The sequence below is a fragment of the Tasmannia lanceolata genome, unplaced genomic scaffold (genome assembly GCF_043159265.1).
Source record: "Tasmannia lanceolata isolate RefF3 unplaced genomic scaffold, GAP_Taslan_0.1 ptg000020l, whole genome shotgun sequence".
In the NCBI taxonomy this organism is placed as follows: Eukaryota; Viridiplantae; Streptophyta; class Magnoliopsida; order Canellales; family Winteraceae; genus Tasmannia; species Tasmannia lanceolata.
Window position 1 is genome coordinate 9984671 of NW_027518697.1, and position 20553 is coordinate 10005223.

Sequence of the window (20553 nt, forward strand, 5' to 3'; positions counted from 1 at the left end):
GCAGTTCTCTTTTATAAATTCCAGTCATTGGCGGTAGAGGTTTGTTGGACTTTCCCCTCTTCTGATAACAAACCAACTTTTCTTTCTGTTCTAGTAATCTTTTTCTCCTGTTAGTATCTGAGATAGGCTAAATAAAAATGCTGTGTGGAATTATTCTTCATGGGAAACTAATATATTTTCATTCAGCATCCTTCATCCTACACATGGTGTGAGCTGTGGAATATAAGCTTTTTAATTTGAAGATGATATTGGAAATTTTGAGTAGGAAGTTGAAGGTTGGTTTAAGATTAGAATTGTTGCTATGTTTATCTCTTTAGTTTTCTGCTATTTAAAGGCAATTAAAGGCTTCTAGTAAACAAACACTCATCAATAGGGAGTCTCATTCGTGTTTTCAAAGCTTCTCACATTTTAGTTTTTTGTACATGGTATTAGAGGTTTAGAGCCATCGCTACTTAGCTCCGATCTTTCGATCTAGAGGTGGGGTGCAACTGGGGTCCATTTTTTGAACTTTGGGTTGAGCTTTTACCATGAAATCAATTTGGGTCCGGGTTGATTCCCATTCATTTTTATAGCAAAAGCTCGACCCAACCCAACCCAAGTTGCACACCTAGCAAGCCACGGTCCTAGAAAATTTGTACCGCACCTACGCGCCTCTGTCTCCATTTTTTCCCATCTTTTTCTTTTTTTTTTGAAAATGATGGCTTTATATATTAAAAGAGAGACGGAGATGGTTGGACTACAACATAGAAAAGAGAGAACATCACATAACATTACAAAAATATGGGGTCATGGCTGGAGAGAATCAAAGCGAGCTAGAGAGTCCTTGAAAACTCCTAATACCATCATTTTAATTCATTTTCTCAGTGAAAAAAACCATATTACTCCATCAAATCAAAATTGTGACAGATGATCATCTTCTTTTCTTTTCTTTCCAGGATATCCAATCGCAAACTTTGGGAGAGTATGTGGCTACTCAGATCCTGTGGGCCATCGTCTCCGATAAACTCCATAGATGAGTGAGATGAGACTGAGATAGACTTTGCAGACTAACATCGATCATCAAGTATCACGATGGATCGTGAAATCTACACCAACGTTTCTCAAGATAAGTGGATTAAGTTGAATGTTCTTTTGTTGGTGATAACTTATGTAAACCAATAAGGTTGTTTGAAATTCATAAAAGACTATTAATTAGTTATAACGGAATTGCTAGAGTCCATCGCAAAAGGGTTTTCGCGGTTGGTCGGTCGCACATCAGACCTGCCACCTTGTTAATGAAGACAACAGCTTTTGTCTCTATTCACAAGGTGGCTGGTCTGACGTGCAACAGACCAGCAGTTTTTTGCAATGGAACTTAGCAAATCCCTAGTTATAATTTTGATTTATAATGTGGCTTTTCTTTTAAACCAACCAAAAGTACAAATGTGTCTTTTCTTTTAAACAGAAAAGAAAAGAACAGTTGTATGGACCTGTGGTTGCAAGAGTGTATTATGATGGTTGTAAGCATGGTTTAAAATTTCGGTTTCGGTAACCGTTTCGGACCGAAATTTCGGCCGAAATTTTGTAACACTTGTTTTTAAATAAATAATGCCATTTAACCGAAATTTCGGTCCGAAATTTGGTTTATGGCGAAAAATGGAAAATTTCGGTTGGTCCCCACCAAAATCCCAAATCTCGGATTTCGGTCGAAATTTAAAACCATGGTTGTAATTTGTAAGGAGGAGAAAATCAAGGAGAATAAAATCAAATATTCTTATTTGTTAAATCTTGATTAAGAAATCTTGATCCATTCTCTTCCAACTACTCCGTTACATGTGTGTGTGTGTGTGTGAAACACTCATATATCACCTTGCATAAAATTTTGAAATTTTGTCTTGTTTAATGTAAATACTTCAAATAATTTGGATCAGCACAACCTATTGTATTTCTGCCTCACATGTTGGATGATCAGGACCGTTGATTAACGAGGTACCATCAAGCGGCACCATTCAATAAAGGATTACAAAAATTAATAGTTTATGTCTTCACCATGGGGATGTCAAACCAAGGTTTATATTATCCTTGATAGACTTGTTATTTTCTGTTTACTTCGACCCTAATTTTTGGATAAAACCAAGATAATCTATTTGTACACATGTCCCATTAATAAGACAAAATCTGAGCCTACGTGGCTGCTCTCTCATGCAACAGCCGCTCCGCAAAATGCCTTCCGCGATGGTCCCTAGCAAATCCCATAAATAAACCCATCCCACAAAAGTTTCCAAACTTTAACCTTACGAGAGATTATTAAAATGAACCAAGAGAATTAAACAATTGAATAATAAAACGAGTCATTTGGGCATTTGACCTACTCGAAAGAATATTTTTTATTTAAAAATTATTTGTAATTTTGTTACTATTCTTAGTAAGCTTCAAGGTCGAAGCTTTGGCCAATTGTTAGGGGTGCAACTAATTGTTAGGGGTGCAACTCGGGTCGGGCGGGTCGGATTTTCCAAAACCCTACCCTACCCTACCCTACCCCGAGAATTATCTAGGGTCGGGTCGGGTTGTTTACAGGAAAAGCCGAGATTCACAAACCCGACCCTATCCAAGATTGTTTCTCGGGTCGGGTTGGGTTTTTATTTTTTAGCATAGGATAGTGTCTAATTTTAAAGATTGTAGAAAAAAAATCGGCACATCAACAATCTCTAAATTCATTTGTATAAATTTAAGGACACTATATTTTCTCATAACATAATCACCTCAATGAAAACAATTATATCAATATATTGGAAAATAATTTGCTATGTTATTCAAGAGATATTTAAGAAAGTCATAGTATACCCATATGAGTCGAGTCTAGTTTCGGGTATTTTTATATAAACCTGACTCATGTTATTTTCGGGTCGGGTTTGTTTCAGGTATTTTTTTTATAAACCCGGCCGGACCCAAGACCCATGATTTCTAAACCCAACCCATGTTATTTTCGGGGTCGGGTTTTGTTTCAGGTATTTTTTTTATAAACCAGGCCGGACCCAAGACCCATGATTTCTAAACCCAACCCATGTTATTTTCGGGTCGGGTTTTGTTTCAGGTATTTTTTTTATAAACCAGGCCGGACCCAAGACCCATGATTTCTAAACCCAACCCATGTTATTTTCGGGTCGGGTTACCCGACCCAAGTTGAATTGTGCACACAACAGAAGCTGCCACAAAATGCAATCTTTATGGAGGAAAAAAGACCAACATCAAAATAAACTATAACAGCAATGTAAGAAACAGCAGTAGATAATTAATATCAAAACTGATACAGAATTTATTATTCCTTTCTTGTATTTTTCTGCTTAATATAAATAAAATTTAAGGTGTCAAATTCCGGTTCATTATTTTAAAATAAAAAAGACATTATAAATTTAGGGAAATGATATCTGCACAACCATGTTTTAATAACTGCACTAAGTCAGCTTGCCTTTTCTTTTGTAATGGGCTTGCCAGAGCTTTTTGGAACATTAATAATCTTTGACAGCTGAGTTTGTACACTTAGAAAAACTGAGTTTGCGCAATTATTAAAGGGAAATGATATCACCACAACCCATCTTGTCTTTTAGTGTTTAAAGAGCTGCCATAAGGTTATTTCACTACCCAAAATGCTCTCACGAGCTAATTAAAGAAGAAAAGACAACTGGGTCAAATATCAAAATAAGGTTGTGCTGATAACATTTCCCTTATTAATACATGTTTGTGCTGATATCATTTCCCTAAATTTAATGGAGTTGCATATAATGATCATTTCAACCATAACACGTTTAGCTACATCTATCTTCAGCACTGATCAGTTCCTTATTATGTTTACAATGATGTAAATATAGAAAGGAAGATGGATGTTTATTCCTAATAATCAGATGAAGTATTTGGTTTCATAATGTAGTCGTTGTGGAGTCATCGACAGGATCCCAGTATCGGTTGTGAAACCATTGAGAATCAGCAAATACTGCCTCCCCATCGTGGTTGCGATGCCAACTGTAGAAGGCATGAGTTCTGTTCTTAATTTCAAAGATAGCATGGCCAAAGCTCGGTTCCCTATAAGCTGAATATTTCGGCTGTGGCTCTGTAAATCTGTACATAGAAAACGAAACAACCAAACGAAATCCCATTCAAATTAATAGCTGAAAATAAGTAGATTAATAGACAGAGGTACAAAATTTAAGTGTAAAAATGTGTGTATCAGAAATCAGTTTATGGGCTAATCTTACTTGGTTGCTAATCCTTCGATATTTCCTCCATCGCCGATGGTGATGTATACAGGAGCAGATTGATCTCTTACTGGAGTGCAGTTCCGATTCACTATGTCGTATGCAATGTTTGAAATCCGTTCCTATGAGATTACAACTTTATGATATTAAATCACTGCACTGAGATAGGAAGAAAATGCAACGCTCGAAAGATAGTCCTTATCAAATGGGTGAGTTTTTTTCTGGATATCAAATGTAAACATGATCACTAGGAGTAATAAAAGTATACGAGATTGAAACTATCCAATAGTTGTTAAGAGGAAAGGAAATTCCATTAAATGCATCCAATGAGAATAGCAACAGCAGCACTAAGAGTAGTTCCTGTTGTGAAATACACAATCAATCATAGGTTATTTCCCTCGGACTATGTCAATATTCGGGTAAGTTCCATTAAACTTAGTGGTAGTAACTATGTTCATTGGGCTAAAAGCCAGTGGAGGTTTTTCTTATTGCCAAAGGAAAACTGATGTATCTTACTGAGGCGAAACATTTGTCTAATGCGTCTAATTTCTTTAATTTCGGTCAAAATCTATGATATGTGGGTACGGAGTTGAGTGCCGACAAGGACATGAGGTGCCCGGCATGAACTCCTAAAATTGTAGAAATGGAGACACGCCCGTACACTCACATACATATAAATTTACTGATTATCAATCACAATTTGCAAAAGGATAAATGCGTATTCATTTAAAAAACTAACAAATCACAAGGTATGGCAACTAAAGTGCAAGAGAATCCGATAATCAAATTGCAATGCATTCATCCACTATTCTAGTTCTCTCTTATTCTAGTTCTCTCTGGTCTCCAATATGCAAGGCAAGAGACACCAATAGGATCCAATGACTACAGTATTAGAAGGAGAGTTTGTTTAAATTTTGAAGTTTGAGATGAGAAAGGGTGGGGAGATATCAATAAATATTAATTAAAGAAGAATTAAAAATTTAATAAGATTCTAATAATATGAAAGTAAACTGCCAAAATCAGAACGTTAAAAAAAAAAAAAACTGCCAAAATCAGTGTAGTTCTATCTTAGGGTGCCCATAGGTGTATAACCCAATTGAATTTGGTTGACATCCAAAGCACCCTTGTGCTCAAGAAATATTAAATTAAACAAAACAGTAGAGGGAAAGCATGGGAACTTACAGATCGTTCATAAGCATGGACATGACCAGCAAATACAACATCGACCTTGTATTGCACGAACCATGACTCAAACATCACACGCATGGTTTCTCCTTCCATAAAGTGGTAGTTGTAGCTGTTATACCATGGTGAATGCAGAAGAACAATTAGCCATGGTGTCTCATTTCTGTCCACTTTGGGTAGCTCCTGCTCAAGCCATGTGTACTGAGGAGTGTATTTACCTGCAAATTAAAGAAAATAACTAGATGCAATTATGAAATATCAAGGAAAAATCAGTTAAGAATAAAAAGATTAATGGCCATGAACATGTCATACCATATGCTGAATATGAAGAGAGGACAATGATATACGCTGATGCTCGCTTGATGGAGTACCAGAATGGAGCGGTACTACCGGATGCTCTATAAGGTACATGATATCGGTGCATATACGGCTTAAAAGGCACAAATTCACCCTGTAATAGAAGTTACCATTGTTAGCTAATTCAAAGCTTCCAAGAACTGGTCAAGTAGCATGAGATTATGTTGGACAAGATTATCATGTAGATAATGGGAAGTTTTCCAGAGAAATCTGCAAATGCTGCAAAGAATGAAAAAGACAAGCCAGCAAAGTGAGCTCGACAATAGTAGAGGCCATGGATTTTGAGCAGGAAGTGGTGGGTTTTGCCATATTGAGGTGACAAAATCTCATATTCAGGACCAGTTCCAAAGATAAAAAAAGATGATCTGACCATCATCCGATATTTGATCATTGAAGGAAACCAAAGGAAACAATTTTATTTTTTTAATGTGAATGTAGTGTATGTCGTTAGGGTGCCTAGTTTGATGTTTCTGGTGATGACAATGTTGCAAATGATGAGACTTTAGATTTCTACAAGAAGAATGACTTGAGAGGAGTCTATAGGGCATCATGCACCCCAATAACTTATGTTAGATTGTCTTTGCAAATAACAAAATTTAATCAAGGAGCATAGTTTAAAACTTCGACCGAAACTGACACAAAATGATTGAAATATTTCAGTTTCCATCCCCATCAAAACACATCGACCAAAACCTTACAGGAGTTGAGGTGCACAAGAAACTTTTCTCTTTGGGTAGATCTTTCTCCATGAAGGTGATGTCCTTTGAAATGTGCATAGCTCCCACAATGGAGCCAATTGCCCGTATGATGTCTCAAGGGAGACATGGGCTCGATTCAATTTCTTCAAGATGACATCGGGGTGGTTGGATGACGCCATTGGCAAGACTTGTATAGATATTTGGGCTTGGGTCCTTTTCAGTAAACATCCTCGTTATCCTCTTCCAATGCTTATTGGCAACTAACCAGCTCTTCTGCTCTTGCGATTGTGGTTGGATTCTCAAAACTGAGTTGTGCGGGTCCCTAATGGAATTGATAAACCTCGGGATCTTCAAACACGGAGGTAGATTGATTTAGAATTTAAGCATATGCCCAGAAAGACACATTCAACCGCACAAGTATCCAATTTATATAGACTTGGATCTAAGAAGTAAACAAAGCAGACACATCCAAAAACAATAGGAGGGGGAGAGAGGGATTGTCTAAAAATAGAATAGAATAAGGAGACTTCTCATGCAAGTTGGAGGATGGAATTCAATTGATCAACAAGCAGTTAGTACAATGTCTCTCCAATAAAATTGGAGAGGATGAAATTAGAGTTTGGAGGTTAGACATGAGATCTAAGATGCAACTACTCTGTTAGCAGAGGAGGAAATAAGTCTAAGGTCTTAGATTTAGATCTGATAGTGAAAGAGAGAGCCCAAAGAGAAGACAGTGGAGAATAGAGAGAATAAAGTTTATCTAAGGCCTTAGATCTGACAATGGAAGGGAGGGCCTAAAACGTAAGAATGGAGAATAGAGAATAGAGAATTAGGGTTTCAAATTGATGAACATGCCTCTTGAATCTTGTTCACAATCAATCATGCTCTAATACTAGGTTAATATTTTAGCAATCAACCCACATCCAATAAGTCAGGATGGAGAAGATGTAGGGAGGAAGAGAGTTAAAAGAAGAAGAAAGAAAAGAGAGATATTTTGTGGAGGTTGAAATTTAAGCCCACAACTCACATTCTATATGTTTGTGAAGTTTTCCTAATTATATAGAGGGCCATTTAGGACCATAAAAATGATGGGCCCCATTTTATTAATGTAAAAAACATAAAAGAAACAAAATTGAACCAAAATGTAAACATAAATCAACCTAAACTAAATCTATTAACACAATATGGAGATAATATTTCAGCCATTAACAGTGAAGTATCAACTTGATTGAACGAGTACAGGACAAATAAATAAATGAACTAATAATATGGTGTAATATAATAAGGAAAATGACCATTTCATACATTTCAAAAAAATAATAAGGAAAATCTACGTAAACCTTACGATTGAGATGAGAATTGATTATTATCTAGTGGTTTAATTAGAGCAGTAATAGGTATGGTGCTTACAATTTCAGGAGCAAAATCAATTTCATGATTCCCTGCAGTCCATATCCAAGGTTGATAGGCAGCACTCCTCTCAACGAACCTGCCCCATGTATCCCACTTGACATTGTCATGAAATGGGTAATCATCTGCATAAGAAAGATCTCCAACAAACAACACTGTTTGTCCCTTCGGGTTTGACATGTAATGAGTAAGTGTGCTATTTGAATCATAAGTCTGACCAAGATCCCCTGCACAAAATCCAATATTGTGAAAATCCACATTAAAGTAGGCACGCACACCCACGCACGCGCACACACACACACACACATACATTCTTTCCATAATATGTGTGCATTTTCATATACTTCTACCACCGAAATATGTGACCTAAACTGACATGTATATTTCCTTGGTAACCAACATGCATACTGAAACTGACATTTAAAACCTTAGCTTCGAAAGTTACTTAAATAAATAAATTTTTAATATGAAAGGCAATGGATAGTCAACGTCAATAACAATAGATTTCGGTTTAATAAATGCATCAAGGTGGTCTTACCGATATCGATCGTGAAAGAGCTAATTACAATTTATGCACTCCTAATGATATCCGCTCTCAAAATATTATCAGCGCTCCAAATTTTATTCCCAGATGAAAATGGAATTTTCCGACATCAAACTCAGGTTGTGTCCCTAATACTCGAGATAAAACAGTCTCGTGCCTTGCCTATGACACCATTTGAAGATAAAGTCGTCTGAACTGCTGATTCTAGTGGAGATTATAGATTTAGAAGCACTTGGCAAGCCATAAGAATTGATCATCCAGATATTAATTGATGTACATTAATCTGGTTTAGAGTCCATAATCCTTGGCATTCTTTGAAGCCTTGGCGACCAGCACTTGTGAAAATACATATCAATTATTGCCTTTCCGCAAGCTCAGTAAAGATATATTGATCATTTCTTCTCCCATTGGTCATACTCAGCTTTGATATGGAAATGTAATTTAGTAAAATTCAAGAAGAAAGTGAGAATTTTCAAGTCTCTTTCTCTTCTAAAGTTCTTATGGACTAGCTTCCCCAACATTTTACAGGAGATGGAAAATCACTATGGCTTTGAAGCTTTCATTTAGTGGTACTATTACTGCATATGGATTGAGAGTAACTCAAGAATCTTTTTTCGACAAGAAAGAATGGAAACCAACAGGTTTATCTCAACTTATAATGGAGGAAACAATGAAAAAAATCTTCCACAACATAGTCTTTCTCAGTCTCATCATTGAAAATGTAAGGCAAAACCTCTCTTTCCACAATATTAAGGAAATAGACAACTTGAAAACTCAGAAAGTAAATTTCAAATTTGGGGTACACTCACTGCCAAACTATCAAAACCCGATTCTAGTAGTTGGAGCCCCAGGAAATAAATGAAATGAAAATAAATGCCAATTCATCTCTCACGCACGATGATAGCTTTTCTAGAAGTTTCTGAGGGGCCACTCAAGGCTATAGACACATGTCGATCAACAGAGAACTCTAAGATCCATCTAAGGCACTATAAAAGGAGCTGATCATTAATCAGATGAAGAGAAAGAGCCTCTTGATGGATGGTTAAAGATTAGTTGCAACGGGATCAGCAAGGTTCATCGTGACAACCTAGAGATAGGAGGATGGTTGGCTTTCAATACATTGTCTTCAATCCTAAAGGAGTTGCAATTAGGCGTATGCTATCTCAAAAAGAGAAGATGAAGCATTTTATGCAAAAGTAAACTAAATATAGTGTAGCTTAAAAGTTGTGGCTAACATTGGATTTTCCACAACTGTAATCTTGGCCTACATCAGGCCTGATCTTTTTGTTTTCCTGGTGGTCATTCTATCTCTGATTTTGTTTTTGTGGTGTTTTTGGTCTTTCAACAATGCATTATGTATGAATTAGGACTTTTTGTTTGTTTTTAATATTATACATGTTCGAAAAAGGGATGGATTTTCCTAAGTTTGAGATGAGGAAAACTCCTTGCTATCATTTGGCTAAGAAAAGCCTCTTGCATTCAGTGAATTTTGTATTTGTTTAGGGAGATGGTGTCAATTCCATTAGTCTTTTCCGACTGTTTGTCCTCTCACATCGCAGGACTCATAGTTTAGCTAATTTTGGTGTTACTTATTCAGGTAATGAATCTTGACAATCTGCTTATTTAGTAATTTTCATACTTCTTTCTGTATCTTTGGTCCTTCTATTCTATTTTCATTTATGCTCTTTTTCCTTCTAGTATAGTTGCGTTTAAAAAATAATGGTTCTTTTTGTAAGGCATTGTGTATTAGAAAGAAAAAGATTCACATTAAATCAGAGCGGTTTTTCCTGATAGGGTGTTCGATTTGAAGTAAATCAAATGTTTGCTTGAAATCTTTTTCAATCAATTCATGCAAGATAACCATATGCACATATTCTTAAAAGATTGTAAAAAAAAAAGCATTTTATGACAAAAAATACCTATAACACCGAAGGTATACGGAACATCCGGACCGATCCTTGGAGGAGTCCTAAACCAAAACTGTCGTGTTGTACTCCCAATCCCAACCTCATAGAAGTATTTGGTGTCAAACTGCAAAGATGACAAACATACATTACTTCGAACATATTATTACTCAAACATTGAATCAACATCACCAAATTCAAGCAATTTGGAAAAAAAAAACTAATGAAAACATGGAAATGAAAAGGAAAATTCCTTGTCACATCTTGTAACTTAATTTTTAAATTTTTCTGAAGTTTATGTGATTTGAAAAACTTAAATCTGGAATTTTGAATCTTCACATGAATGATCATGAATATTCAAAACAATAAGGCCACGTTTGGACACCAGGAAGATTTAGATTTGGATTTAGTTGATATTTTGAACTAGATCAGATCCTTAGATTTCCAAATCAGCTACAACAGTGCAAAAAATTCCTATTTTCAAATCTTTTCTGCGAGACATTATTTGGAAATCAATATTTGTGGCAACTTCCATTGCCATCGCTGCTCCTTGATGTTGCTCCGGCAGCAACGAGACATCCCTCCCTCCCTCACTCTCCCTCCCTCCCTCTCTCTCTCTTAAAACATTATCATGAAGATGATTGATGTGTTTTGTATCCAAAACTCAAATCCAAATCAAAATACAAATGCATGAGGTATCCAAACGGGCCCTAAAGGAATTAGAGATTTACCTCACTTAAGCAATTCATGTGCATTGCTTCCTAGGATTCAATCCTAGAAGTCTCTCTTCCTCCTTGTGCAAGGTGAGCTCTACAAATTCTTCAAGATGATGGCCCTTGAAATTTTTGTTCCCTCTAGCTTTTATAGCTGTGGGGTTTCAAGAGAGCAATTGGAGTGGTATCTGAATGGGTCCTCTAGCTTCAGTTGTAGGTTATATTTATAACTTTTCAGTTGTTAGCTTATTGGGAAACACACTCCCTACATACTCTTTCAAATTAAATAATCATTAATGGGAAACACACTCCCTACATACTCTTTTAAATTAAATAATTATTAAATGATTATTACTTTAAAACTTCTACAATTACATTAATGTCCATCAACACAATGTAATTAACCTCTAAAGTTTAAAAATTACGATTGAGCCCGAAATTACAAGAATACTGCCCCCACCATACAAATATTACATGTGGGACATCTCACACGGATAAAACTCATTGTATAACCATGAGCCATGAAAATTCCATATACATCCCTCGATTGGACGTCATTGTTTTGTAATATCAGAGTTACATAGGTGACACACAGGATTACGTGAACCCCTAAGGTCTAGGGATTACCTGATCCTGTAAAAATACAGGTACACACCCCCCAAAACTATGGCCAAATTCCACTTCTAACCCTGTGGTTTCGAAGTAACCAAAGACACCCCCTAAACTATCTGTGGGTTTCTTTAACGTGAAGGAGTGGATGGAGAGGAGGAAATGACTATAATGCCCTCGTCTTCCGCAACTAAAAATTAGGGTTCTCATAGCTGAGAACTGAAAATTAGGGTTTGATTCAAACCCTTGTTTATTTATCAGCACAAACCCTCGATATAATGGTTTTATTTGTCTTCATTCACATCATTATCATCTTTGCACAGAAATCCTAACATTTTAGATCTTTTTTTTTGTTTTTATCAGTGTTTTTTTCTTGAAATGTGGGGTTTGATGTAGCCATGGAGTGGGGTTTCATTGTCTGTGGTGATGGCAATGGCGGTGGCCGGAGATGGCGATGGTGGCGGTGGGAAATGGCGTAACCCTAATCCTTCTGCAAATGGCTTAAAACCAGTGACGAGGGTATTCCTGTCCTCAAAATATTAACCATGGTTAGTTTTAGTCATTCCGTCAGGTTAAACTAACGGACCGTCCAGCGGAGGGGGTCTACTTAAAAGTGTCAGAAAGTTGAGGGGGGTGTCTTTGGTACTTTTGATACCATGGGGTTAGAAGTGGAATTTGGCCATACTTGAGGGGGTGTATCTGTATTTTTCCCTTCTTCAATCACAAGCATGATGTCTCTACAATGTTACATAAGGGATTTTACGGCAATATCATTACAGCATTATAATAACATAACCATAAACAATCGTGATATTACAACCCACAAAATAAATTATCATTTATTCAAATAAAATATCGAAATAAAAACGGCTTTAGACGGCATAGACGGCATAGAACACTAACACTTATAAGCAGCAAGATATAGAAATTCAAAGGCAATTCTTGCAAGTAATGAGACCTAAACATCAGGTTGGGCAGTCATGTAAATGCTTAGACGCAGAAACCAATATCAAAAGAGGGTACATATACCTTCAAATTCTTGATGGTGCAGTGATGAATGTAGCCTGAAGTATAGTTGTAGTATTTATAGGAAGTGACAATGCCTTGAGCAGAGAACTTGCGCTTGTTTTCTGCAGTCCCATACAGCACTGTACGGTTACCGGGTTCATCCATGGTGACCCAAGAGACGAAAATGAATGCTTGAGATCACACAAAAAATGTGGGCCCGCACTGATTTTTTGGCGGACGGACTAGAAAACTTTTCTAGTCGGCCGACTAGAAACATCAACCCCATAAATAAATAATAGGGCAGTGATAAATCGACCCCCCAAAATGATAAATCGACTCCCCATGTGTCTACCTCTCTCCTCTTACTCTCTCTAACCCATAGGAGAGAGAAAGACACATGGGGAGTCGATTTATCACTCCCCTAAATAATAAAGAAATGATAATTCTAGTGCTTTTATTTGTCTTTTCCTAAAATTGATAAAAGTATAAACAAAAGGAGGTGAAATGCAGTTATAAACAAGAGAGGATAGACATGATGTAAAAGTGGGTGGAAATATCATTTTCCAAGATAGAAAGCTATACTTAATTAAGTTCAGTCATTTTCCCTCAAATAAAAAAAGAAGTTATATATTGTCTCCTTTTCTCTCCTGGGCTATTCCCGCTTGTGTAGAAGGGGTGGCCCACGGAAGAAAAAGGGACGAATAATAAAAGCGTTTTCTCTTTTTCTTACACTACCTCGTTTTAAGCTTCAACAGTCGTCAAAAGGCTTTCTTTTTTAAATCTGACTTTTCAAAGAGGACTGTTTTGTCAGACTGTAGGGTATTTTAGTAATAAACGTAAAGAACGTGGGGGCTTTGGGGATCCGATATTATTCAGGATTCTCTTTTCTTTTCTTCTCATGCAGTTGGCATGTTCGTGGGCTGCATTAACCGCGACATTTTTGGCCCAAAAATCCTCCTTTCCTCTTATCTATTTCATCAAATTTATGCCATAAACAAAACTACTAAATTTGGTCCATCCCTTTACCTTGCCTTGTTTGGATTTCTAGAAAAACATTTCGGTTGGAAAGTTTTTTCCTTTTTTTGGATTGATAAGCTGGATCCAACCTCCGACTACAAGGTTGAGAAACAAAGCATTAACCATTGAGCCTAGGGGTGGCCAGAACCGAACCAGACCCGAACTGTTTAAAAATACTTTGGGTCCGATTCGGTTCCACTGATGAAGAACCGAACTTATTCAGTTCGGTTCCGGGTCTAATGTTCTTGGTTCGGTTCTGGAACCGAAGAACTGAACTTTTGAATATATATATATATATATAATATTTTTTATATTTCTATTATACATATACTTATTAATATAAATTACTTATAATATTAATAAGTAATAGTTAATACTATTCTTATAATAAGAAAGTAACTTATATTATGACTTTAATTAAAAGTTTTTATAAATTATAATTAGTAATTAGCCATTAGAACCGGAGAACCGGACCGGACCGAACCGATTATGTTCGGTCCGGTTCGGTTCGGTCCTACTATGTACTACGGTTCGGTTCGGTTCGATCCTACTATGTACTACGTTAACGGTGCGCTAAGGGCACGCATTAGCAAAATCCTAAAAAGAAAAGACAAGCTGGGTCTATCATTTCCCTATATTAAATTGAAGGTCTTTAACGTAAAAAAATGAATGTCTGGTTTAATTTATCTTTTCTCATGTGTAAAAAAGTATGAAGCTTTGCAAATGTTTTTTAGTTCCATATTTGAAAATTACTAACATAATAACCACTCCTATAAGAGGGGCCAGATAGTGTAACCTAATGCACATAAACTGAAGTTCATCTTTCCTTGGTGCTTCACTCCATTTTTTGCCTTTACTGACTTGAATGTCGAAGGGTTTTCCCAAAGTCACGGCTTTGGGCAGTCCTAACCTTTGTTATATAACCACTGTAAAGGGGATTACCAACTATCAATATTGGGTCATCAGAACCTGTTTACTTGTAAACACCATAGTTAGACACCAACCTTCAAAACCATATTTACAATAACATTTCACAACCTAAAACAAATACAACAAAACTATGCATATCAGAACCAATATACATTTCACAACTCGAACCATCAGAACCTGTTTAGCTTACAGATCATATCAGAACCAATATACATTTCACAACCATCACATATAGTGTTCACAGAACCTGTTCACAACCAGTTAAAATAACCCTCAGGTTAGCTTACATTTTCACAACCCCAACCCATCACAGCCCCAAACCATCACAACCATCAGGGGCGGAGCCAGGAATTTACACTTGGGTGGGGCAGACTAATTTACACTTGCTTTGATTGGTCATTGGGGGGGGCATGGCCACTAAACTAAGTAGCATGCATGTACACCCATGTAGCATAAAAGGGATTTTACAAGTCTTTGTGTGGGGGGGGGGGGGCATGCCCTCCTCATGCTATATTTGCCTCCGCCCCTGACAACCATGAACCTGTTCACAACCCTCACATATACATTTCTCCTCACAATCGCAGACATCAGAAACAATTCATATCATCTAATTAGATCAAACCCTACTCTATAGAAGATTGCATTTCCCAGACTCTCTCCTTGAAATTCTTTCACAAAGTTGAAGCCTGTATTGAGGAATGTCGGGTGGGCCAAAATTTAATGTTGTACCACTATAGATATGCTCAATCCCCTATAAGACAAATACGCCACAATCAACTCTGCCAAATAACATGCAGTGCTTGGAGTGAGTTTAAACTATTAATGAAATTTCCTAACAACAATTGAAGTTTGAAACGTCATAGTTTGTATCCACGCATTGTCTTGTTGTGGGAAGTCATCCATATGTGTATATAGATAATCATCAATGTTGCAACCCCGGGACTTGAAATACTCTTTGATGCATGCTACCTGGAAATTGAATCACACAACTCTAAAGTCGTTGAAGTTGGTAACTCTAATGTTGTTGAATTCGAGGTCTCTAATGTTATGGACTCTAAAAGGGGGTTTTCTAAGGGATTATCAAGGCCAAAAAAAGAAGGGATTATTTTTTGGATTATCCCTTAGATAACCCTTATCATGTACAAATAAGGGATTACCACGTTCATAAACCATTGGTCATCGATCTACATGCCTGTTATGAAGTGTGTAGCAAGGGTTCAAGTCAACGGTAGCAACTCTATCAACAGGGTCATCAAACACTAACAAGGTTTTAAATTTCGACCGATTTCGGTTAGCATCGAAACCGAAACATTCCGAAACCAAAATTTTTTAAACATACCAAATTTCGGTCAAAATTTTGGAAATTTCGAGGAAATTTAAGATAAATTTTTTTTTTATTCGTTTACGAAATTTCAGGAAAAAAATCTACTGTTTCGATAAGGCTTATCGAATTTCGACTAAAATTTCGGTTTCGGTGAAGCCCGAAATTATAGCCAAAACCGAAATTTAAAACCTTGAACACTAATAACCCTTATACAAGACGGGGTTATTAAACACATTAATGAGAAGAAACAAATATTAAAGCACAAACCCTAACAGGACAAAAAAAACTCACCTTTTTTTCGTTTCAGGCGTTAATGGGGATTGGTGAAGGGAGAGGGGCAGTAAATGTGGTGGGTGGAAAAGGAAGAGAAATGTTTTATTGTTTACCGTGTCATTTTTGGATGGAGGGGTATTTAGGTAAAAAACAATGTCAGAAAAAGTGAAATGGACCAATTTCACAAGTTTAAAAAGTGGTGTCCCCATTTCACTATTTCAGCTATTTTTTGTCCTCATTTGACCAAATTTCCTTATAAATATAGCCCAAAACATTTTTACATGGATCCCTAATTTACCAGAGCCAAAAACATTCAAGACCTCCATCTTTATATCTCGATCTAAAAATCCAAGAAACTTCTCTCTCCTGTCTTCCATCTTCTCCGTATCTTTCTTCTAGTTTAGAGCAAGAAGTTGAAAGGTATTTCTATAACCCTCCATCTGTGGCAATCAAAGCACCACTAATTCCAGGGCGGTGTTCTCTAAGAAAGAGAAAAACAAAGCGAGGACTAGATCAAGCAAAAGTTGTCAGTTTGGACAACACGAATTGGCATGATTTTTTTATCATTGAATTTTTATTTATGTCACATTGATCGTCTATTAACTAGGAACAGTGAGGAAAAACTTGATAGCTAGGAACATAACAGAGAACATAACCTTGGATAGGATAGAATGGAAGAAAATGATCCACGTAGAAGAGCCCAACTAGAACCAGGATTAGAGCCGGGTAGATCCCTTTTACCTTCTCCATGAATTTTTTTGTAAATGATTCATTTAGCCGACCCAACTAGCTCGGGACAAAGGCTTTGTTGAGTTGAGTTGAGTATTGATCGTCTATGATTCTTTCTACACCTCAATCTTGTGAGTGGGATCTTCGTCCCATATGAGACCTTACCCATTTGATCAATGATATGAAAACTCTCATTAACCTTTAGAAAAAACGTGTGAATTCTTATAAATGCATTTTGGATCTACAAATATAGAACAAACGAGGCATTGAAAATAGTCAACATTGGATGACTTACCTACCCTTATAATTAATCAATGACATATTTTTAAATAAATCAATTTCAAGACAACTGGATACATGTGGTCATGACTCATGAGGAATGTTGATCTGGTGACCCAATCAGTCCAAGTCAGATGCCGAATTCGAAAGACTGAAACATGCAAAAGTCAGTAGGATTGAAGACATCTCAAAGCATGTCTTTTTCATCATGCTAGATAGAAGGTCAAGAATCATCTGATTAGATGGTAGCAGGGAGCCTGACTCGTGTTAGGTCATGCATTGTTGGGGTTCCATCGAAAGCAACTATCCCACTTCAGAAAAGAGCAACTGATGTGGAGGGCTTAAAAGGACTTGGGCACCCACCCTCGCCTTAACCGCTGGCTTTTAGGGGTGAGTCCTACCCTGGCCCCAACATGCACAACAAAATAAAATGTCTACTTGGGCTAAATAAGGTGATATTTTATGATGCACCAGCTTAAATAAAGGATATTATAAAATGATCATGATGAGATTTAGCTTCAAAATTTGTGACTGAACTAAGATTTGAGACACTTCAATTTTTCCTTTTCAAAATATTTTATTGTCATTAGAAGTATTCTAAACTGAAGGCGCTGCCCTTGCAGAAATGAGGTGAAAGGGCGCCCCCATTGGCTGCAAGGGGCGTTTATGGCCATCATAAATGCACATCTGCTTCAATCGGGGCGCCCTTTCACCCTATTTCTACAGGGGCACCCTTCAGTTTAGAATACATCTTGATCATTATTATTAATTAGACTACAAGTAGATACCACCTTATTTTATTAATGCCTATCTAACACTAGTCGTACCCCTAGAATGTCTATTACAAAGACCACCGGTTGTTCTCTTTTGTATGGGACAAAGTATATACTGGATGGAGTAAGTTGCTTTACAAAATTCAAAATAATTTACAAGCTAGTGACTTTTCAAAAATAACCCCATTATAATTGATCTATATTTGAAGGGATTTGCAAGGGACTATCGCAGAAGGCATTTCGCAGAAAGACTGTTGCATGAGAGTGCAGCCACATAGGCTCAGATTTTGTCTTATTCATTTAATTCATCTGAGGTGGCTGCTATCTCATGCATCAGTCCGCCCCTAAATCATCCTCATGCTCATGTTGTAGGAGAGGGAGGGACATCTAGATGCTACAACGGCAGGGTCGAGGAGGAGCGAGGGTGAAGGTCATTGCCACAAATATTGATTCCAAATAATGTCCTAAGATGAGCTCAACGAGAGCAGAAATCTCGTGTGAAACAAAAGGGTAAAAGCTAGTTTGATTCTGATTTCCCATGAATTTTTTGAATAATAAAAACGCTGACCCCAACTAGTTTGGGACAAAGGCTGAGTTGAGTTGAATAGAACAGATACGAAAAATGGATTTTTTTTTTTCACTGTTGGAGCTGATTTGGAAATCTAAGGATCCGATCCAATTCCAAATCTCAACTGCAAATGTGAGAAATCCAAATCCAAATCTTGTGGGTATCCAAACAGCCTTATGGAACTCAAATTCGGATGATCAACAAGAATATTTTAAAATACTTACCTTTTTAATAAATTAAATCATCTAGGTTTATATTATTCAATTTTAAAAGGAAATCTTTTATTCCGAGCCATCCAATGTTTGTCAAGGATAAAATTAATCAATGTGCAAACCGAGTTAGATATTCAAAGTTGAAAATTATTTTACATAACCCTAAATATATAATTTTCAAATATACCAGCATCTGTGATTGTGCCCCCGGCTCGTAATCAAAAGATCTGGGCCTTTTATGATCACAAATTACTATAAACTGTGAAATTTCAAAAATCAATTGTTATTGCACCAAAATTATTTTAAATTTCTTGATCTTTGAAATTTAGGTAGAATGTTTAGTCTTACTAAAAACTCTTTTGATCCCATAAATTGCAGCCTATATAAGGCATTAAAATTAGGGCCCGTTTGGATACCCCTTGGATTTGGATTTGGATTTGGATTTGGAGGTGAATTTGGATTTTTAAATCCAAATTCGGCGTTTGGCAAGTCTTTATGACATCTGGATTTGGATTTGAGTGAAATCCACAAGATTTACAAATTCCTCATGTCAGTGTAATTTTTTGGATTTATAAATCCTTTCTGCGAGAGGTTATTTATAAATCTAAATTTGACCCGTAGGGGTTAAAATGACCAAAATATACCCCAAAGAAGTGTTAAATGACTAAAGTACCCACATGACATTAAAAAATCATCAAAATACATCGTATTAGTTAAAATGACTAGAAAACCCCCGGGTCAGGCAAAATGACCGAAATACCCCTGTACCAGGTAAAAATGAAAATACACCCTGAGTCGTGCAAAATGACTAAAATACCCTTATGACATAAAATTGATCAAAATAACCTCATAGAGGGTAAAATGACTAGAATACCCCAAGATTATGAAAAATTACTAAAATACCCCTATATCAAGTAAAAAAGACCTATGGCTCATGAAAAATGACTAAAATGACTAAAAATATCCTCATGAGATAAAAATGATAAAAATATGCCATATTAGGTAAAATGACTAGAATACCCCCGGGTCATGCAAAATGACCAAATACCCTTAGTCATGGAAAATGACTAAAACACCCTTCTAACGTAAAAAATGATCAAAACAGCCCCATATTGGTAAAATGACTAGAATACCCCTGGATCATGGAAAATGGCTGAAATAGCCCTATATCAAGTATTTTATGGCTTTTTGGTTTTGCTAGATTTCAAATTCAAATCCCAAAGAGCATCCAAACAAAAAAATAATAATTTAGATTTGAAATCCAAATCTATATGTGGTCATCCAAACGACATTATTTATAAATTTGTGAATTTTAAAATTCTTGATTTCAAATCCATGGATTTTGGAAATCTAAATTCACCTCCAAATCCAAATCCAAGGGGTATCCAAACGGGCCCTTAGGGCATGTATTTAAAATATAGAATAGAATTCAAAATCTCCTTCGATGAATTGAGTTTATGCTTCTATCATAGATTTCTTCAAATTGTATAGAAATGGTTGTTGATACGTCCCCCTGGAAAATATTTCTTTTAGGAGGGGTAGTATTTCTCTGATTATTTTGTTCAACGTTTCAAAATAATATGAGAATATGGAAGAGAAAATAGAGCAGTTGGCCTGCTGATTTCGAAGATCATAGGCATCATAGAGTATATGCATATAAAGCCTCGCTTAGGTGATGCTTAAAATCACATATTTTTTTTCTATGGATTATTCCATTGGCAGCGAAGAGAAATACATATCATTGTAGGAATTTGTTTGAGATTTTCAAAATGAAAGAGTTTTGAAAAT

The 20553-nt window shown here is 36.4% G+C and overlaps 1 protein-coding gene across 1 annotated transcript; it reads right to left on the reverse strand.

Annotated features, from left to right (window-relative positions):
- Nucleotides 1-3409: 3409 nt before the first annotated feature.
- On the reverse strand, nucleotides 3410-12835 carry LOC143854095 (purple acid phosphatase 2-like). The gene is made up of 7 exons (XM_077363850.1): nucleotides 12682-12835; nucleotides 10346-10457; nucleotides 7883-8109; nucleotides 5730-5868; nucleotides 5415-5635; nucleotides 4233-4354; nucleotides 3410-4095 (listed from the first exon to the last, which is right to left on the reverse strand). Exons 1-7 carry the CDS (start codon nucleotides 12823-12825, stop codon nucleotides 3897-3899), a joined length of 1164 nt encoding a protein of 387 aa, XP_077219965.1. The 5' UTR covers nucleotides 12826-12835; the 3' UTR covers nucleotides 3410-3896.
- Nucleotides 12836-20553: the final 7718 nt, after the last annotated feature.